General features: G+C 46.0%; 3 protein-coding genes across 4 annotated transcripts; all 3 read left to right on the plus strand.

Annotated features, from left to right (window-relative positions):
- Window positions 1–3,706: 3,706 nt before the first annotated feature.
- On the plus strand, window positions 3,707–11,108 carry ppp1r1b (protein phosphatase 1, regulatory (inhibitor) subunit 1B). 2 transcript variants are annotated; one of them, XM_037255724.1, is made up of 5 exons: window positions 3,707–4,020; window positions 7,838–7,927; window positions 8,065–8,140; window positions 9,501–9,605; window positions 9,939–11,108. In XM_037255724.1, exons 1-5 carry the CDS (start codon window positions 3,913–3,915, stop codon window positions 10,088–10,090), a joined length of 531 nt encoding a protein of 176 aa, XP_037111619.1. In that variant the 5' UTR covers window positions 3,707–3,912; the 3' UTR covers window positions 10,091–11,108. The 2 variants fall into 2 exon arrangements, with proteins under 2 accessions (XP_037111619.1, XP_037111618.1); XM_037255723.1 differs by having other exon boundaries at window positions 3,709–4,020; window positions 7,838–7,921.
- Window positions 11,109–11,689: 581 nt separating this feature from the next.
- On the plus strand, window positions 11,690–16,995 carry stard3 (StAR-related lipid transfer (START) domain containing 3). Its single transcript, XM_037255722.1, has 15 exons — window positions 11,690–11,840; window positions 12,617–12,843; window positions 12,913–12,990; window positions 13,148–13,225; window positions 13,312–13,365; window positions 13,524–13,641; window positions 13,718–13,819; window positions 13,888–13,943; window positions 14,018–14,110; window positions 15,059–15,121; window positions 15,763–15,858; window positions 15,924–16,003; window positions 16,077–16,181; window positions 16,247–16,340; window positions 16,454–16,995. The coding sequence occupies exons 2-15, from the start codon at window positions 12,631–12,633 to the stop codon at window positions 16,583–16,585; spliced, it is 1,362 nt and encodes a 453-aa protein (XP_037111617.1). The 5' UTR covers window positions 11,690–11,840; window positions 12,617–12,630; the 3' UTR covers window positions 16,586–16,995.
- A 972-nt stretch (window positions 16,996–17,967) lies between these two features.
- Window positions 17,968–20,161, plus strand: mreg (melanoregulin). Its single transcript, XM_037255725.1, has 6 exons — window positions 17,968–18,411; window positions 18,471–18,636; window positions 19,065–19,230; window positions 19,311–19,401; window positions 19,496–19,659; window positions 19,722–20,161. Exons 2-6 carry the CDS (start codon window positions 18,551–18,553, stop codon window positions 19,920–19,922), a joined length of 708 nt encoding a protein of 235 aa, XP_037111620.1. The 5' UTR covers window positions 17,968–18,411; window positions 18,471–18,550; the 3' UTR covers window positions 19,923–20,161.
- Window positions 20,162–21,045: the final 884 nt, after the last annotated feature.

The raw sequence follows: 21,045 nt of genomic DNA on the forward strand, positions 1-21,045 counted from the left end.
AATGCTAAGGGCTCTTAATTCCCTTACTGGGTCGAATAATGTTTAATGCTAACATGTAGCCACATAGCATCGTGACGTAAGGATGCACTCGACTATTATCTTTTTGTCCTGTTTACATTCTGAGGGAATTCTTGGTTAGCGTTCCAGTCAGACTGCCCGGAGTTGGTCCTCAAACATGTTGTCTTTGGCATTTCGGCTCAGCATCCGCATTTAATTTGCCAAAACGCTCACAATGACTTTTTGTTTGTACGTAGATTAGTGTTAAGCGAGAGGGGGGGGGGGGTACCTGCTGTTGTTATTGCAAAGCTAATCAAAACGCTAAATAAAATAATGTTTCAACGTCTTCTTTTTCCTCTGAATGTCATCCAGTAGATGGTGAAAGTCATCAAACCAAATCTACCCCCCCCCCCCTCCCTCCCAATTCTCCATCAGACGTGCGAGGTGACGACCTGCACTTCTCTGGTCTTTCTGGACCTATTACTAGCACACACACACGCACGCACACACACACAGATACACCAGCCAGCATCCCGGACCCCATCTGCACTCTCCTTTCTCCTACCCGCTAATTGCATATGCACAAATGCAAATGCCTATTAATTAATTACTTGACTAATTAGTGCAGTGGTATTTTAGAGCGATAAATCAAGTGGAGATGGGGCAGAGGACGTCTGGAGGAGGAGGAGGAGGGTGGGGTGGGGGTGGCTTGGTCAATGGCGGAGGTTTAAGAGCAAGGCATGTCGACAAAGAAGCGTATAGGTCTGAAAGACGAGGTGCGAAAGGTAGAGGCGGATTAAATTTAGGCGGCACGTGATCGCCCCTCCACACCCTGCTCTGCCAGCTGTGTCACTTGCTGGCAGGCGGCCAAGCGGTGGGCACCCCAAGAAAGGAGCTTGGATGCATATTCATATATAGCGGGTATGAACAGAGACACTTAAAAATGAAATCTGAGATACCCAGACTGAAATATTTATTTCAGTCTCGTTAGCTGGCCGGGCAGACAACGAGGTTCTTAATTGCAGCATCGGTAGGCTCCGCCTCCTCGTCTTCTTCCTCCACTCACTTGCTCGCTTGGCTCTGCTGCAACAGTCAAACCTTCATGCACCCTCCTTCATACCCCATACGGGTGCCATCCGTTTAGACGTCGAAGTCCACGTCATTGGGTCTGCACACGAGAGACCCCCCCACCCACCACCACCACTATCAGTTCTCGTGCCAAGTCAGCCCCGCGCCCGGCCAAGCCCGACCATCTTGTGGGATTTTTTTGCCTTTTAATTATAGTAAGAGAGGATTAATTATGGCAGTGGAAACAAGGGGGGGGGCATGCATTATTGATGCTATGAGTGCGGGGCTGGAGGGGGTAGAGGGTGCTAATTAAATCACTGCCCCATTGCCACGTCCGCCATATCTCCCACCTGCTACATCCCAGAGACCCCACCCTGGGCATGTTACCCTCAAAACCCAAATTTGCTTTTCTTTTTGTATAATTTCATTTTATATACAACCAGATCAGGAACCCCCCCCCCCCCCCCTCACAGAAAATGGGCATCACGAGTTCAAAGTGCTGTCATTGAAGAAACGTGTAAAAAGTCAAATCAAGTTAGAAAAAAAATCGACACTAAAAGTAGGTGGAGGTTGCCCTCTAGTGCAATTTACATGCTACCAAAAAACAAAATCGTAAAATTATTGAGTTTTTGTTACAAGATTAAAAAAAAAAAACGTGAAGGCATCAGTTATGCAATGTTTAGTGTGTAACATGCACTTGCCAGTTACGCTAATTAATGGATTGACACCGTTTATGTGAGTGATGACGTCACACGTGTACGTCATGAATTTACTACGTTTTTGTATATTATTAGTATGTCAGATTTATGTGTGTCCACGCGCATGTGTAGCTAGTGTACCTAATATAGTGGCAAATATATGCCATCTTCCCACCAATTAATTTGTAATTACTCCAACACACCGCTAGGGGGCAATGTTACATTGTTTTCTGACCGCATTTGAAAATGTTATACACTACGTACGCTAAACTACAGTAACAAACAGTACCTTGACTTGAGTTGAATTCTTTCCGTGACCGTTCTTGGCACAGAGATTCCACAAGATGGCGCCCTATTGTTAATAGTAAAACAATCCTACCTTTCTATTAGACAGGACTTTGGCATCATCTTGTGGCTATTCAGATTGAGCACAATAATAGTAAGGAAGAACGTTTTTCAACACATAATCAAGGATAACAGACACAGGAGGAAAAAATTAATTGTGGCATTTGTAATTAATTTTCACTATAATTAAACAGCAAATAACTTGTTCTTTCTGTTTGCATTGTCTTCTATGAGAAAATGCGATTGTGAGATTTCACAAAGTACAATGTGTACAAAATGACCCAGCCTTCACCCACAGAGCTGCAAAACAGATGGCACAAAGCATCTCCCAGGAGTAAAATATATCAGGATTTACCGCCTCCAAAAAAACAGATATACTGGTGCCCTCAATCTGATTTCCTGCATGCGTAATCCACGCAGACATTACGGACGCTGCACTCAAAGAGCATTCTCCTCATTTACTTACTGCCAGTTCAAAGTTAGTCGAAGTCTGCAGTTGTGGCCTTTGGGGTTGAATGTTGTCAGAGATTTATGCTCCATTTCCCTTCCACGGACTCCTGCTTAACAAATGCAATCAATCTGTGATCATATTTCTGCTTTTGGTGGTTTTAAGTGCAGTTCACCAAGCTAAAGGATATTTTTTCCATGCAATCTGGATTTGGGGTGAGATTAATCGTCTGGCCGGATTTCTGGAGCCTCTACCGAGCCCACTTTGTGTCTATATGTGATTCTGCTGCAGTAGACAAAGTAGCCTGCTAACGATACACTCAAAGTATTTGTAAAATGCCTTATCAAAAATACAAACAGTATTGCGTCAGTATATGAGAGGGTGGAGAAGGATGCAGATTACATCGAAAAACGTTTCCTCAGCTAAGCATGTCATTTACTTCCTGATTGTGGAATGGCCTACAGAAAGCTCCTTAAGTATCGGGTGACTGGTATCAGCAGCCTTTACGAGGACCCGATACATTGAAATAGCGCATTATCGGGCAAAAATGTGACAGCATCGCCTTGACCCTGTGGCCTTTACAGTCATTAATACATTCCTCATGATTTTTGTTATTTTTTTATTGAGGAATGCCGGCCAAACTCACAGTAAGTTACGCAACAACGCTGGCGTGAATACAAAGAGAGCAGTTTAAATTTGGCAGAATATTCCAGCAGCTGATTGTTTGTCAGACTTAACCAACTTGAAAAATGATGAGCAAGGGGCCACCTGTGGAAAAGTGTGTGTCTGTGTATGTATGTTGGTGTTGGTGGGGGGGCAGAACTGGAGGAGCTTTGTCGAAACGTTTAATAATTTTATCCACATGCAAAGTTAAAAGGAGAAGAATCTGATGATGTCATTTCCCCCTCCGTGATTCCCTCTCTTGTTTATCTCCCGCCCCCCCCTCCCTTGGCTCCAATCTCTCATTCACAAAGAGAGGCCAAAAGAGGCTCAGTTGAAGCGATGAGATTATTATTTTCTTTCCTCCCTCATTTCTCTCTGATCACAAATCCACTTCAGCTCAGATAGAAAGTAAAATGTCATCCTCTCTCTCTCTCTCTCTTTCTCTCCTCCCCCTTGTGTGCCGCCCCTCAGTCCCTCCCTCCTCCTATTCAGCCTCTTGTGAGGACAGACGGACGGACGGACGGACCACTGCTGCTTCTGCCGCTGCCACACAGGTTGAGCGGAGAGAAGGAACTACAGCGGAATTTTTGGCAACTGGTGGGCTTCTCTGGTCTGCTCACTCTGCTCGAGGGAGGCCAATCTCGAGGATCAGCAAACCCTCCGGGGAGGTTGCACCCATCCTGTTTCGGAACCATGGAGCCCTCCGTGTCGTCCGAGATGGAACCCAAAGAGCGGAGGAAGATCCAGTTTGCCGTCCCGGCCTCGGCGGCCCCCAATCTTGACCCCCGGCAAGTTGAGATGGTGAGTGGGCGGAGTCTTGAAAAAACTTTTTCCGAAGTATCTCACAGTCGTTTCTAAGATCGCGTACCTTTTTTTGTCTGCTTTTGATTTGTCGTCGGGAAACGATTGTGACATTTCTCTTCTGCTGCTTCCTCATGAGATTAGTATCTCATCTTGACCTAACTGACATCACCGGCATCATTATCTTGCACCATTGCACTCGACCCTGAACATTTTCTTAATGAGTATTTCTACTTTTATATCACGCACAACTGAGGCCCTATCGCCATGGAGACAGACGGGCTGGACAACAATGTCGCCCCAAGCTTCCCTCTCGGCAGATAACTGAAAAGGTCGCCTCTAATCGACGACTCCTTCCTTTGCGCTGGATCTCGCGCATGTTTGGAGATAGCACTGGATGTGTCATTATGGACACCTGCAGAAAATACCTTATGATTGACATTGGAATGTTTTTACTTTTTATTGAACCAGAAAAACATAGTGCAGCTGTCAAAGAAGAAGGAATTTGCCACGTAGATAAAGTAAATACCCTTTTTCAGTTCCCGTATACTATAGGGGTGTCAAACTCTGCCACGTGGGCCAAATTTGGCCCGCAGTGTAATTATATTTGGCCCGCAAAGACAAATTGTGTCAATACTAAAATTGCAATTTTTTTTCACTTTTATAAAATGGCCCTCCGAAGGAAACTATAAGGCTTATAGAGACTCTTAGATTGGCTTGATAGATCCAAAGTCAGTCACTAGCGATTCAACCTGTGGCCGCTTATAAAAATAGTTAGTGTGTCCGAAGTTTTTGTCGCCCGCCCGCTGTCCACTTTTTCTGGGTTAAACGTCAAGGGGCGACCTTTGAGACGAGCCGTGTTTGTGGGCAAACACGAGGGGTCTGGCGGACTGTCAACACACACACACACGCCACCTCTTGATGGGTGGTGCAAAGCATGCTGGGAGAGAGGCGGTTGATCCGCCGCTGGAATGTCCTCCATGAAGCAATTTAGGAGGTTCTGAAGATGAGTTCTGAACTTCCTACGAGTAAAGTATTCCCGTTTGTTTAACTGATGGTGTCGTGGTACACTCGCCATGTTTTTACAAAACCTCATGTGATGTGTAAACAGTGTAAAAACATCAATATTGAACGTGTGCTGCTTGTTGCTAGTATACACAAGCTTGCTGCGTAGATGCCCCGTCACCATACAGGCCCGCGACGTTCCTCGGGGTGTCGCTATCCCACTCGGCGGTTCACTAGCGGGATTTCAATTAATCGACCCCCCGATGCCCGTTTGTTGTCCATGATGACAACAACAGCGGCGGCCATGACGGCGAGGAGGGAGGGATTAAGTCAGGCATTGCGGATCAAGTCCGAGAAACATCTGCGGATGACTTGTCTCCAAAGGTCATTGAACTCGGGCCCTTCGTCTCAGCTCGTCCGGTCCGCTCTACTCACGTCTTTCGGAATGAGCGCAGCGAGGCGTGATTGACGAACAAATGAGATTGCCCCACCTCCCACACCGATCCATCGAAACATGACACATGCGTTGTAATCTCTAATTCTCTTCGATGGATTTATTTATTTTTCCGCACATTTTTGCATGGGTGGATTTTCACCTATTATTACAAAACATTTATTTATTCATTCATTCATTCATTCATTCCTATTAGTACAAAATAGGTGTTATGGCTAATAAAGTGACGTCATGGCCTTGAAAAAGTCTCCCGAACGTCAACAGACTCTTTTGTTGCGTCGTTGTGACTACGCACGCAGTCTTTTGTTTGTACTCGCACCAAACCTGAGAGAGAACCGGAAAAGGACACAGTGTTGTGACGCAAACCTGTTTTCCCTTCTACCCCTTGTTACCTGCATCTCATTACAAGCAAGCGAGAGGGTTCTTGTATGAGGTCATTGTGCCGCTGGGTCTAAATAGTCTATTCAGGGAAGCAAAGCGGGGTCGGTCGTTGGAGAGGCCCTCCAGATGCGGTACTGTTTGGCCAATCTGTTTATTCATTTGGACAGTAGTGGGGCTACCGATCCCCTCCTCATAATGAGCCTTACTGTTCATTTGAATCAAAATGAATACTCGGGCAATAGTTGTGCTTGTAATTAGCACGGTCACGACTCACGACCTTGACTAGCACCACGACCGGCTCGGTGAACCGTAGCTCACTTCCTGTAGCTCACGTTTTGTCTGAGCTTTGTCTGCAGGCTTGATCCTGAAAATCCCCCTATGTCACAATGAATTTGTTCTCCAGTGGACATCAGCTTTCCAACAAGCCGTGGAAAAATGTTTAACTGCCGGTTTGTCTTTCCATTGTCCAAAGTCGTAAACGGTACCACAATGCGAGCAGAAGGAAAGGTCAGCATTGTTTAATTGCGCTCGCACATTCACGCTGGTGGAAGGATCACGACGACAAAAGACATGGCAGATAAATCATCTGCTGTGGGAGTGCGGGACTGCAATAGATGGCTCTGATAAGAAGCAAATGTTTTGTTGGACATTAGTCCTGCGGCTCTCCTTTCCCACATGTGAAGATGTGACCCAAGACTTTTGGCTATGTCCCACTGCTGATTCTCAAGATTCTATTACTCAGTGGCCCCCCCAGAGACCCCCCCCCCATGATCTAGTTTACGTTGTCCTCGTGACGCCGCTTTTTATAGGCCTGCCGTCGCCTCGCTTGGGGAGCAGGCCCACATCGGCCCAATACCTCGGTTCAATCGCGAAGCGTCACAGCAGAGGGTCGTATTGGAGGATAGAGGGGAGAGGTGGAGAAGCGATGGCGGCGACGGCCGAGGGATAATGCGTAGTAATCTCTGGCGCAAATGAGGAACTCACACACGATTATTACGTAAGCGGTGTAGAGCGGGCTGGTTTTTAAAGCTGGAGAATTACTCGAGTGTTTGTGTCGTGTTGCCATCATGTCCGCCGTCCCGTGTCATACAGATCATGCGGCATCACATGGAGATTGGATTTGTGCTTTGATTGCCTGTTTGGACTGAATTACACCAAATTTTACAATCATTGACAATTTTTACATTTACAATTTTAAATGCCCAAATAGCTTAGAGAATAGTATACTTAGAGAAAAAAACAAGTCATTTTTTTTTTTTTTTTCTTAATTTATTTAAAATACCAAATATTTGACCCATTCCTCTCCAATAATTTTTCAAATATTTATTTTAGTCTCGTATAAAAGAGGGCAGTATCTGGTGTCTGACTGAGCCACCTCAGGCCGCCCTGAAAGCCTGATCGCAGGTGTCGGTCGCCACGACGCCCCCGGGCCAGTTCACCTTGCCAGGGGAGAGATGTGACAAAGGGTGGGCGTGGTCGAAAGGAAGCTTTTTTTATAATCCCTGGCCTTCAGGAGAAAGAGGACAGGAAACAAACACATGTTAATATAATCAGCAATGTGGCACACCGATGATGGACGGGAAAGAGATCCAGGGACGAAATATGGGCCGGTAAACAGGAAGTTGGCGTCACAAGCGAGGGAGGAATCCACACTTGGTGGTGTTTTGTGGCACAGTTCCATCGTGCCGCCTCCCCTTCGCTCTCTTCCCGTCATGAGGCGCAGGCACAAAAGGTTCATGTCATGGCCAAGGTTGGTTGGCTGGCTCAGACTCCGCTAAGCCATGCGTGCTCGCTGTTTTATTAAATCCGACATGTTTCCTGGAGGTGGCAACTTCTGCGTGGGAATGCTAAGCTAAATTAGCTGGTAAAGCTACACATTCCTTCCATCAATGGAAAATCATTTCAAACAGTGAAGACAGACTTTTTTGATACAATGCCATCTGATGTGGCGTTCATTTCATTTTGTGACTTTTGTAGATTCGGCGCAGGAGGCCGACGCCCGCCACCCTCTTCAGAGTAGCCGACCACACATCGCCAGAGGACGACCAGTCCAGCCATCAGGTAAAGGTGAACTTGAGCCTTTTTATCTTTGTTTCATTTGATTGATTCACATAATTGATTACTTCAATATAGTTCCATTTTTTACTTGACAATTTTTGTGCACACTTTGCCTTTTACCGTGTGTCAAATGTCTTGTCGCACAGTGGGTCGTCGGGGAGAACGGCGTCCTCAAACCAAAGCGAGTCAATCCAAATGTGTACCAGCCTCCATCACTTAAAGGTCAGTGCGAAAGGGTGTGTAGTGTGTGTGGGCGCACATTTGTGTGTGTTAGACTTAACCTTGTGTCTTTATTCCTTTTATTTGTTTTACTGCCACGCTTCACAATGCATACAAACAAGACCTTTAAAGTGCTTCATTGTATTGTACAAGGTGCTCCCAAATAGGTTTGCAAATTAACCTCATCAAGGAAGGATGGAAAGGCGAGTGGGAGGAAGGATGGCATGGAAAGTAGGAAGGAAGGAAACAAAGATGATATGAATGCCCGATGGAAAGATTAAGGAAAGAATGTTTGAGGGGAAGAGGATGAAATGGAGGATGGTAGGAAAACAGGTAACATGGAAGGAAGGAAGGAAGGAAGGAAGGAAGGAAGGAAGGAAGGAAGGAAGGAAGGAAGGAAGGAAGGAAGGAAGGAAGGAAGGACAAAGGAAAGAACTGTCTTGTAAGTTTATTTGTAACAAATACCAAGTGTAAACCGCGTCGCTACTTTTGTCCCACCTTTGTTGTCGTGAATTGTGTGCCACGCAATTGTTTTTAGTGCGAACGTGACAGCAGCTTGTGTATGTTTGTGCGACAGAAAAGGGGGCGGGGGGGATTAGAAGCGGGACAGCTGTGAGTGTGAGTGTGGATCATCCTGGATTACACTCAGTTGTGTGTACAGCTGTGCCACATACACACACTGCAAATGCATACTTTAACACAAAAGACCCTTTTGTGCTCTTATTGCATGAGGTGTTCAGAGTGCACACAAGATGCCTCGCACCTGCATCTGCCAAGGTTACGTAAGCGGCCTTCTACCAGAATAGGTGACCCGAAGCGTCGCCCGGGTGTGCGTCCCACGCGGTGCAAAGGAGAGAAGAGCGAGGTGGGCGGGGCGAGGTGACCCAGAGAAATTGAGAGAGGCGATGTTACGAAAGAGAGGAGGAGGGTGAGTCAGCGTGGCAGAGAAAACCGAGGAGAGACGCGAACAAACCTGTTGACTGTAAACAACGTCGTGAGGTTTGGACGAAGGGGCGGGACGAATTGAAATTGAATCCAAAATATCTATAAGTGATCTAAAAAAGTGGATCTCCATATTTTGCGTCAACAAAAACGAAGGCTGAATTTTTGGGGGGAATATCACACAACTGTGAAGTCATGTTGACAACATGTGACAAAATGGCCGCCTCCTAAAAACGGCTGGCCTCATTCATAAACGCGATTGTTTAAAAATGTGCGTAAGACAACACCACACTTTTTTTTTTCTTATGAGCAAACAGTGAGCTGAAGCGTGGTCAAAACAAAACACCATCCCCCTCTTATCCTTGTGTCCTTGTGTTTGTCTACCGTCATCTCCCCCGTGTGCCCGTGTGGGTGTACGTAGCTGTGCAGAAGATGGCCGAGGCGCACATGCAGAACTTCGGCGTATACCCTCCTCTGGAGGACCCTCTTGAGGGTGAGGAGGATGACGACCCTGAAAAAGCTACCGGTGAGGAGGAGGCTCTCGTTCCACCGTCAAACAGGGCCACCGGCGACTGCGCCGGCCGCACACGTTTTTGTTTCTAGTTACTGTAAAAGGAAGAATTCACCCTACTGCTAGCATTAGAAAATTACATTGAATTTGACTCTCCGGGCCTCTTGGGGGCAGTAGAGTACTTACCTGTAAACTTAAGAGCATTTAGGGCTATTTCCCCTTATGGGGCAAATAAAGGAACATTTTAACTCATCTTATTCTCCCTCTTCCCGATCATTCTATGTTTCCACCATTCTCAAAGACTTATCCTAAATGAAAAAGTAAAAGTTTTCCCCCCTCCATGCTTAGACCCCCAAGAGACGTCAACTGGCGACCAGTCGGAAGCGGCCCCCGATGTCCAGGAGACGGATAAGCTGATCCAAGCGTCTCAGGTGGAGGAGGAGGAAGGGGGAGAAGACCGGGTGACGACCGAGGAGAGCAAGTCGCTGGGCAGTAACTGAGGAAATGCGCATTTGATATCAAACTAAAGGATTGCACAGCCCACTTGCTTCCCTTTTTGCTTCTACAGCTGAGGTCTGTGTGACTTCATAAAGAACAGTGTAACCTTTAACCAATAAATTCACATCTTTATAGGAAAACAAAGATGTTAGTATATGACTAACCTCTTTAGATGGCGCTACCCAAGTAATTTGTATTTTCACTCATGGATGCGTTACTTCATTACCAAGCTGATCAATTGTAATTTGTTAATCAGCACAATGGCATGTGGAGCCTGCAACAGGCTGATCCTCAAACTGAAATATTGTGACGACTCACTGGCTAATCTGAACACATTCTGAGCACTGGTAACTACCGCTGACTTTATATTCAACTGTAAAGTAGCTACTTAATATGCATGTACCGCCATCTAGTGGCTATCAGGAATGACAGGTTATCAGCCGCAGTTGAATTCCCCCCTTTTTTTTTTTAATCAATAATTTTCAAACAATGGGAAATACCAAACAAACCAAACCCACTTGGTGTACTTTTGATAACTCACCAAAGCTAATATTAGCGAGTATGTAGTTAAGTTTTTGGTGATGGACCTATTAAGGGCAAAACTACCTCGCGTGTTCTGCAAGCCGCATGTCATCAAATCTTTTGGTTCCTTTTCTACTCAACTTTATAAAGTCACCATATAGGTTTGCAATTCAACGTCTCAGAAACAGTTGTCATGGTTACCATTTGACTGACATTTCAACAAAATTTATTTTTTTCTTCCACAACTTATTTTTGTGCTGCTGTTTGTATAAAGATGAAATGAACAACCTACTGACCGGATGAAGAGCAACTCATGTATTTAGAATTGATATCCTTTTCCAAACTTCCCCCTTTCGTCTACTTTCTTTCCAGATGTATGAGTTCAATGCTCTTTATTTTTTTGTTTTCCGTTGGCTTGTTTTTAAATGTGATTGCTGGTGGTTGTTTTCAAGTGACCAACTTTAAATAATGTCAGAATAAAACACTTTTTTTCCCTTAGCGGTGTTTCTTTGCATTGTCTAAAACACATACGCTGTACATAATGAGGATGTCCCTAAAGTCTGCACAATAATGTATGCACATCGAGAAATAAAACTTCTAACATTCTTTGTCAATAGTCTAATAGAATACCATATAATATAACAAATAAGGCAACAAAGCAACATTTTTTAATACTGTATAATCTCATTTGGAGATACTTTAATAGAGTAACACACTCCAAAAGACCGTTTTCATCATCCATAATTAAATACAGCTAATTATTATATATTTGTCTTAACACGACATTGTAAACAGCAAAAAAAATCGGTGTCCGGTTTGCTTTTATGTTTCTGTATCCCGCCGAAACAGGAAGTTCTGTGTGGATACCTCTCTCAATTGTGTTTTCGCTATGACGGTATTGGTCACATGATCTTTGGAGTTAGTTTCGGTTACGTTTCTCGAGACAAGGGCTGATTGCAAAAAAAAAAGAAAAAAAAAAGTCTGGTTGCAGAACAGTAACACTCCTCCCACAGCCGAGAGGGGCCTGACTGCAGGAAGCAGAACGGTAACACTCCTCCCACAGACACACTCAACTGGTTCTGATTGCAGAACGCAGAACGAAAACACTCCGCCCCTGCTCACGCAACGACGACGATGCGGGGATTTATCTCTCAATGATAATTTTCCTCTTTGAAAGGTCGGAAGGCTGGCATGAAAACTTGGCATCGCAATGATGAAGCGTTAAAACAAGTACGTTAAAATCATACACTATTGTCATTTTAATGAGGACGTGAGGCCCAAATACGTGTTCAATGTTTACTCGCGAGTTGGACGTAATTTTTAGAACGTTGTACACACAGCTAGCCAAGGCACGAAGGTAAATTAGCCTTTGTTTGCTAACTGGGCAGCTAGCAACTGTTAGACATCTACTAAATCACATGGTTGCTAATCTAAAATAATTTATCAGTTATTATCATGTTTCCTTTCTGAGTAATTGTATTTGGCAGTGTGTTAGTCTTCTAGCTAAGATCTTGAAAGTTATAACCAGTGCAGTGCACAGATGTTTGTTTTTGTCGCTTACGTGCTCTTATTTTTAAATGGTCATAAATAGGATCACTTTTCAAATGTAAACAAATCAATGTAGAAACTAATATGAGGCGTGATTTATGACAGTTTTAACTGTGGGGAGATGACTAATGCTGGAGACCTGTTGTTTATAGGAATAATTTAATCTCAGACTCAGAGGTTGGCGATGAGTGGCAAAATAATAAAATCAATTTAACATAATCGCTTTTCTGGGAACAATTTGTGTTCGTTTGTGTCTTTGATTTTGTTGATCCGCCCAAACACACTTCTTCTATGCGCTTGCTGAGGAACGAAAAAAAAAGAACTTCCCCAAAACTGTAACCATCAAGTGAAAAGTGTACAATTGTCCATTGTGTTAAGTAAATGTGGTACATTTGCACTACTGTACAATATATTAGGTGCAACACAGTCATCTCATTTTGTTTTGCGTGGGTTTTCAGGTTGTGCCGGGAAAATGCCGGGCGCGGAGTACGGGGAGCTCGGGGGCAGCCTGCCCGCCATCGCCTCGTTGAACGCGTCGTACTCGACGTCGCTGTCGCTGCCGTCCCCGTACCTGATGCTGCCGCCCTCCGAGCGCAAGCTCATCTCGGACGTGCGCCGCACCTTTTGCCTTTTCGTCACCTTTGACCTGCTCTTCATCTCGCTGCTGTGGATCATCGAGCTGAACGTGAGAGACTTCTTTGGGTTTTTTTGTCCGAATGTTTGTCTGAATTTTGTGTGTGGACTCTTCATTTAGATCGCCAGCACCATCTTGGAAAGCTTGGAGAAGGAGATCATCCGCTACAACTTTAGGTCTTCCTTTTTTGACATATTTGTAAGTACTGTAAGCAGAGATTATTTTTATTGTAAAATGTTGTCGTTGCACGGGATCTGCTCACCACCATTTAGACCAACATTCTAAATATACAGTAACGTAGTTGGTCTAAGTGTTCTTCAAAAAATGAATCGTCATGTCCTCTTGCTGTTTACAGCTCCTGGCGGTGTTTCGCTTCCTGTGCCTGCAGGTGGGCTACGCTGCCTTCCGACTGAGGCACTGGTGGATGATCGCGGTGAGTCGCCTCAGAATATTTGACGGAATTCCACCCACTCTAAAGATTTCCCAAATAAAAAAAAATAAATAATAAACACCCCGCAGGTCACCACCCTCATCACCAGTGTCTTCCTCGTAGTAAAGGTCATCCTTTCAAACGTGAGTGCTGCTACTGTTTTTGTGTGTGTTCATCAGTTCCCACCTCAAACGTTTTCACTTCCTGAAAGTGCACCAGATGACAACTTTCAGTGACTTGTGACCCATTGACATAGAGTATAGCATGTCTCCAGTGAGCAACCCGCTTTGTATCCATCCAGCTTCTATCCCAGAATGCATTTGGCTATGTGCTGCCCATCACCTCCTTTGTGGTGGCCTGGCTGGAGACCTGGTTCCTGGACTTCAAGGTTCTCCCGCAGGAGGCGGACGACGAGCGAGGTGAGCGCCGGCCATCGAAGGGTGGAAAAGTACCAAAAAGAAAAAACAACCAGGATTTTTAACCTTTTATCCTCAGCTTACCTAGCAATGGTGAACGCGGCCTGCGAGCGCGCCCCTCTTCTGTACCCTCGCGCCCTGTCTGATGGACAATTCTATTCGCCGCCCGAATCAGTCGCAGGTAATCGCCATCTGGGCTTGTATCCCCCCCTCCTCTCGTATATGCTGATTACCTTAACCATCCCCCAGACTCCGAGGAAGAGCTTGACGAGGAGGGTCTCGGCCGGCGTGCCGTCACCACTCAGGTACCCCAATTAAGATCCCGCCTCACTATTGACGTGAAACCTCTCTTTCATGACGTTCTGTCCTCCCGCCACAGGAGAAAGAGTTTGTTCGACAAGGACGCGAGGCCATGACTATTGTGGAGCAGATCCTCACCCAGGAGGAAAACTGGAAGTTTGAGAAGAACAACGTGAGTGAGCCCATGTGGCTGCTTAAAAAAAAAAAAAAAAAACATTTTCTGCCACGCTTGTCCTCACTAGAGTGATATGAATCTATCTCAGCAAGCGGCGGGCACACTGTGGACCGTTGTTAGCCACATCTATGCTCAACTTTTTTTTTTTTTTTTCTTCTTCTTCTTGGTATGGCGCCGTGAGTGGCTGCCTCCCAGCAGTGTTCTCTCTTTTCCTCTTTATTTCCTTCTTTTCTCCTTTTTCTTTCTGTCTTTTTGTCCATTCGGCGATGCTGGTGCCTTCTACCGGATCGGATATTTTTTTTTTTTTTCTTCCTGGGACCGGGATTATCGGTTGAGCCGGCGTAACTCTACGACGGCTTCCTGCTTATCCGGCCAGTGATGACCGGGTCCCTCGCCTTGGCCTTGCAGCCGCAACCCCTGTGGGGAGTCGGCTCGTCGGTACCAACGACTTTGGCCATGCTAGCCCCGTGGTGACCATCTGCACGTGCCCCGGCTGGGTGCCCGGGACGCTGCTCACACGTTTGCCTGCTTTGTGATGTTTTCACCGATTCACGACCACGGTCCATTGGGCGCCGTTGAACTGGACTGCCCTTACACCTGTCGATGGACCCCGTGGAGGCTATTTTGTGTGTTTTGGGGTGTTCTCTTGTATTGGGGGTGCTGGTTGGCCGCTGTTACTTTTTTTCCTTTGTCTTTTAGCTTTGATTTGCTTTGATGGCTTTTATCTTGAGCACTTTCTGACTTTCTTTGTGGCGCCGTTGTGTGGCTGCCTTATGAGAGTTATTGAGTTGCGCTCATGCCATCTGTGTGTCTTTTGTATACCCACTCTGTGGTGTGGATACTGCTGGGGCCTGAATTTCCCCACCCCTGGGGATCAATAAATAATCAATCAATCAATCAATCAATCAACTACACTTTTAATTTGTATTTCATGTCATGTTCCAGGACGCGGGCGACTCTGTCTACACGCTGGAGATTCCATTCCACGGCAAGACATTCATCCTTAAGGTGGGGGACCAGCGTTTGTCATCACCACCATGTCAACGGTGACCCACATCCTGTTGACACCTTTCCACTCTTGTTGTAGCGGTTTGCATTGACACTTTCACACGTTCAGCCCTTTTAAAGCGTACAAACTCATTATCAGCGCCTCATTTGTCAGAGTTAGTGTCTCACTGGCATCCAAAGAGGTCACATCTTTTCCACGTTAATCAATCGATCGTTCCAGTGACAGCATTATCAGACTATTTTTGCTCAGCACATGTAGTACAGAAAGCAGTCAACAGAGGGCGCCATACTGCCAACAAGCATTTGATTAGCGCCGAAATAGCAAAGGCGCTCTAGCCGCAAACTAGTTGATATACTGGGACAATGTAGCTGTTGTTGACACTTTGGCTTGATATACCGTGTCAGGGTGGTTGACCGCTTTGTTTGCTAATCCTAAACAAGCGTGCTTAAAGCGACTTTTCAAGCAATACTTCAGCCCTGCATAGTTCTGGCTGGACTTAATCATGTGAGGAGGACCTTTGACTTTTACACAGATTTGATTCCTATTCTTAGGTTTGTGATGTCGGACTGTAAAATCGAGCAATGTGTCTGACCCATTTCAAATTCTCCCTGAAATGGGACGTTGTTGTGTGCTCTGGCAGGCCTTTGTGCAGTGTCCAGCTGAGCTGGTGTACCAGGAAGTCATTCTTCAGCCAGAGAAGATGGTCCTGTGGAACAGAACTGTGTCTGCCTGCCAGGTGATTGGTATATTCACAAGACTTCTCAATTTATCGTTTTAATGTCTTTATTACCGCCTCCTCAGATCCTGCAACGGGTGGACGACAACACACTGGTGACGTACGACGTCTCGGCGGGGGCAGCCGGAGGAGTGGTGTCCGCCCGGTAACAAGCTAGCCTCTTAGCTGGCCACGCCTTAGCTTCTCTGTGTTTGACAAGTCACATTTGGCCCACCCAGGGATTTTGTCAATGTCCGACGGGTAGAGCGGAAACGAGACTGCTATCTTTCTGCCGGCATGGCCACCGATCACGACGCCAAAGCACCCTGTGGACGTTATGTCAGGTCAGAAAAACAAATGGCAAAATCTTTTTGTGCACTATATTTTTATTGGACTTTTTGCACAACAGGGGAGAGAACGGTCCCGGTGGATTTGTGGTCCTCAAATCCAGCAGCAACCCGTCTGTGTGCACCTTTATCTGGATCCTTAACACGGACCTGAAGGTGAGACGAAGAACTGAGTTACATCAGACATGTCCAGCTCTGGTCTTCAAGGGCACTTGCTAACTGTCCCAATGCTTTTGTCCGTATAAATGAAACTCATTTCCCGCTCTCAGGGACGACTACCGCGCTACCTCATCCACCAGAGTCTGGCCGCCACCATGTTTGAGTTCATGTCCCACTTACGCCAGCGCATCGCTGAGTTGCGGCCATCCTTGCGCTGCCACCGCCAGCACCACCCGTGCTAGGATGACGGCAAAGAGGCCAAGGAAACATGGCGCACGTGAGCACGCGTTGGCCACAACCGACGCGGCTGCTAAGACTGAACTTTTCTCTGAGCCTTATCTTCTTCCGCTTCATTTGGTCTGCTCGCTGACTGCATCCGGTGCCTTGCCCGCTCAACATACACTCTCTTCGTCACATGAGGGAGACAGCACCAAAGCTGATCTCCTTGCCTTCAGGTGCAAAAAAAGATATATATATTTAGAAAATGGCTGCCAAATTAGGTCGCAAATGTGTGGGATCCGTCCAACTGGTGCCAGGCGGCTTACTTTTTTTGTTCGCCCCCACCCCCCGTTCCTGTTCAGTTTTTTGCGCGCCATGTTATGAAGACATAGCCATCTAATTTTATGTCGGTGAGTGAAACCTTAACAACTGTGACATCGACGCTGACCACTGGCGTGTAGCGCTGCCCGTTTTGAACTGGAATGAGCACGTTTCAGTGATTTGAACAATTGCTGGTATATTAAAAGTGTTTGTGTGGATTGTCGGGACAAGCTAAGTGCGAACGCTTTCTAATTTTATTTGATTTTTTAAATCATTCAGATTTGTGGACTTTTTAAAGCTGAAAACCACAAAATCATTGTTTGGGAGTGTTTAGAGAAAAAAGAAAAGAAAAGCAGCATATCATGATCACATGTGATGATCCCAACCAAAGGGAACAAATTGTTCTGCGCTCACATTCACTGACACCCATGTGAGTGTGGAAAAATGTCAGATGGGGGCAATGAGCCGTGAAGGCATTTTGGCTGCCTTCAATGTATAATCTTTGCTTTGTCTTAATGAACCTACACTGTTTGAACATTATCTCTCACACATGCACACATTGCATACATCTTACTGTACTTGTGTTTACACAATCATACTCATTTGAAGTCATCACAACAAACTGACCAACTGTTTTCTTTTTTTTTTATAGCTTGTGTCTAATAAATTGATTTAATATTTAAAGACCTCTACGGTTCAAGACCTCTATTGGTTCAAATGCCTTTGACTTGAAATTGATTTTGATTGAGAAAAATGAGGGGGGGGGGGTCCCTATAGTACTTGACACATGTCTACCAATCACAATCCCCCCCCCCCCCCCTCCTTGCCTTATTGCGACACTGGATTTAGAATAGATTCATGGCTTGAGGAAAGTACATTACTTTTCTATTTTTTATTAAATGGAAAGCGTTTCTATACATGGTCATGTTTTTTTTTTACTACAAAATAAGCCCCCACCCCAGCCAAGGACTACCAAGTGCATCCGTTTACAAAAATGTTAGGTCTAAGGCAGGCCAAGGCTTCACTTAAATTATCCCAACAAAAAACCTTATGGTGAGAAAAATATTCTTAGAATATGTTCTGCTAAAGCGTTCATTTATGTGTGCATTCTTTATGAGACAAAATTGATACTGTACTGAACTTTTCTCAATTATTTTGCGAAAAGCAGGTGACATAAAGCAGCACGGTTATCCACAATAATACCAACTGAGCCCGTCGTATAAGTCACATGCAAACTCGGGGTGAGGGGGGGGCTCCAGGGATCAAATCGTGCCAGTTTCGGGATGATTTTCTTGCGACCAAGGCGAAGTGAAAGCGCGTAACGGAGCCTCTGATGAGAATGAAGAAAAGAGGTGTTGTCCTTAGACCGAGGCGGGGAGGGGTGTCCTACTCACATGACATGGCTGTGACCGTGTGCCGGGGCGATGGCTGTGTGTGAGGTTGCGTGTGAGTGTTGAGTCCTCCAGAGGCAGCAGACCTTCTCTGGCCTCCGCCACAGCATCCCGGAAGATGGGAAGCTGAATATGAGGTAATGAAAAAAATTGCCCTTTGTATGTTGGCGTTTATCACATTTATTTATTTTTCCAGGATGTGAGCAAATGTGAGGCGAAAGGCATCCCCAGACATTCAAGACAAGAAGTGTTGGGATATTCGGCCGCTGATCCTCCATGGGCTCGACGTTGTTCAAGTTGTGTTGCTGCTGCGCCGGCGCCGGCGACAACGACGACGACGATGAGAAGCAGCCCTTAGTGGGGTAAAACATTTTTCCGATGCCTTCATGTTTTTTGGAAAGGGCAAATGAAGCCCTGACCTCGAAATTAGCTTAAGTTTAATACGAGATATTTTACCCAGATTTTTTTTATTTATTGTATTTGATCAAATTGCTTTCCAATGTTTGATTGGACTTAAAATCAATTTATTCATACAAATTTGTATAAAAAAAAAAAAATTATACAATGTTATGAATTTAAAAAGTAGGAACAGCTGAGTAATAGCTGAGTATCGGGCCGATACGACATTATTTTAGGGTATCGGATAATCGCAAAGGCTCCGATACTAGCCATCGATACTTTAAAAAAAACTCTGACATTGACATGGTCCTCCTCAGCAGTAGTTGGTGCTGTACTGCGACAGGTTAACAAACGATAATATCATAACAAAATATCCGCCCGCATCGGCAAGGACTCCGGATCCGTTGGAGTATTTCAGCCGCGAAGTGCAAAAGCGCCGCGACGAGGAGGCCAACCTGTGGAGCGAGCCGGGGGACCCGAGCCACTCGGAGCGGGATGACGACCGGACGCTCTACACGCTGCTTCAGGCCCGCACCAAGACCCGTATGGGATCCACGGTACATCCACACACACACAAAAAAAAGACAAAATAAGAGTGAGGCAGAATGAAGGAGCTTTGCAGTTTTGTCCTTTGTAGGGCTACCGCCGCCTGAGTGTGGACATCGAAGCCATGCGAGACACGCGCAGGGAAGTTCGGGATAAGTGGATGACCATCCTGGAGAATCTTGGTGAGCACCATCTTTTTTTCTTCCAAACTGCATGTCCACTCTTGTCGTGCCATGTGACATTACAAGACGGACTCCCATGTTGTCCATGTTTTAGGCTTCATGGCCGAGGCCGACTCGCTGCTGACCGTGTCGGCCGGCGCCTCGCTGGACCGCATGCGCAACGCCGCCGCAGCGCGCTCTCTGCTGCAGACGCTCCACACCCAGACGTCGCTCTTCAGCAGCAGGGAGCCGCCGCCGGAGCGATACCTCTTCATCCTGGTGAGGAGCCTAAAAAGTGTCCATCGAGTACAGTCTTGACAAAATAATCTGTCTTTCTTCAGGATCGCTTGCTCTACCTGGATATTGCCGAGGACTTTGTGACCAAGGCCAAGCGCTTCTTCCCGCCCCGGGATGACTCTGAGGAGGATGAGGCGGATCAACTCGGCATCAACTTGCCGCTGCTGCTGGCCCGAGTGGAGGCCAACATGAACGGCGCCCCCGACGACGACGACGACAGCGGGGGAAGTCTGGAGAAGTCCTGAACGACTGCAGTAGCACCAGATCACAGGCAGGGGGCGGCAGACATCAAGGTTAGATCATGTTCATTAGCGTGTCACATGACGAGACAACAAGTTGCCTATCCAAACAGCTGACTTCGTTCAAATATGTTTGGAGAAGAGCAAGCAGTGTTTGAAAAGCCCCCTGCAGCCATGCTGCTCTTTGTATCTGTCCTATTGACATTGATAACAAATAAAGTTGCAAGCCTCCGGAGTCCATGTCACATGTTGTCAGCGGGTTATTTGAAGTCCAGACTGATTAAAAGGAGATGTTTTTGGCGTGTGCACGTGGGTGCAGCTGGTGGGTACTCGCCGCTCCGCCAGGCATGCAGCAAATCCCGGGACCCGGTGTGGGGCGCCGTCCGGTGTCTGGTGGTCCTGCTGGCGCTCAGCTGTTGCTGCTGCTTGCTCTTGTTATTGTTGTTAAGTTCGGAACATATCTGGTCAAGGTCATGTTTGCGGCGTACACAAAAGACAATTATGGCTTTTTCTACAAAGACGGTATTCATTATGTGGAACATAAAAACCTCGTGGCTACTTGGGTTTGTTGTCATGGTGATCACAGCGATTTGCAGAGGATAAAGAATATGTCTGTATTGGTGGATGCTCCGCCTGCATATATTATTTTTTATTTTGGCTGCATCACCGTTGTAAGCGACTGCTCTGCCAAACCAGTTAGGATTTAAGGATTATATGACAACCTTTTATTAGTCCATCTCCTTCTTCCTTCAAACCAAAACAAATACTTTCAAAATGGCCGCTCACCCTGCTTTAGTTACCACCCCTTGACCCCCCTCCCCCAAATTCCTCTTTCACTACCCAACTGTGCGGTGAGATGACAGCTCATCCAAATGTCACCTTCTTCCTGGCATACCCCCCCCCCGCCCCCATACGCCCACCAAAATTATCTTAAAAGGTGTCCGCCTGTGTGATGCACCACTGACATGTTGTGAGATGATACACTAGCTGTCCACCACGGTTGTCATGGTGTCATAACATGTCTAATCAGTTGCAATCTTCTTCCCTGTTTTAGATGGCCATTAACTATTTCTAACCCTTATTCGCCATTAAAGCCTGCCAACTAAATAGCATGCTAAATAACACTTTA

This window comes from Syngnathus acus, chromosome 8 (genome assembly GCF_901709675.1).
Source record: "Syngnathus acus chromosome 8, fSynAcu1.2, whole genome shotgun sequence".
Taxonomy (NCBI): Eukaryota; Metazoa; Chordata; class Actinopteri; order Syngnathiformes; family Syngnathidae; genus Syngnathus; species Syngnathus acus.

Coding starts and splice junctions, on each gene's coding strand:
- stard3 (XM_037255722.1), top strand. CDS start 12,631: ATGCCGGGCGCGGAGTACGGGGAGCTCGGGGGCAGCCTGCCCGCCATC. Junction 12,844..12,912: donor TGTGGATCATCGAGCTGAAC/GTGAGAGACTTC, acceptor CTCTTCATTTAG/ATCGCCAGCACCATCTTGGA. Junction 13,944..14,017: donor GGCGTGCCGTCACCACTCAG/GTACCCCAATTA, acceptor CTCCCGCCACAG/GAGAAAGAGTTTGTTCGACA.
- mreg (XM_037255725.1), top strand. CDS start 18,551: ATGGGCTCGACGTTGTTCAAGTTGTGTTGCTGCTGCGCCGGCGCCGGC. Junction 19,402..19,495: donor GACCATCCTGGAGAATCTTG/GTGAGCACCATC, acceptor TCCATGTTTTAG/GCTTCATGGCCGAGGCCGAC. Junction 19,660..19,721: donor AGCGATACCTCTTCATCCTG/GTGAGGAGCCTA, acceptor GTCTTTCTTCAG/GATCGCTTGCTCTACCTGGA.
- ppp1r1b (XM_037255724.1), top strand. CDS start 3,913: ATGGAGCCCTCCGTGTCGTCCGAGATGGAACCCAAAGAGCGGAGGAAG. Junction 4,021..7,837: donor ACCCCCGGCAAGTTGAGATG/GTGAGTGGGCGG, acceptor TGACTTTTGTAG/ATTCGGCGCAGGAGGCCGAC. Junction 7,928..8,064: donor AGTCCAGCCATCAGGTAAAG/GTGAACTTGAGC, acceptor CTTGTCGCACAG/TGGGTCGTCGGGGAGAACGG.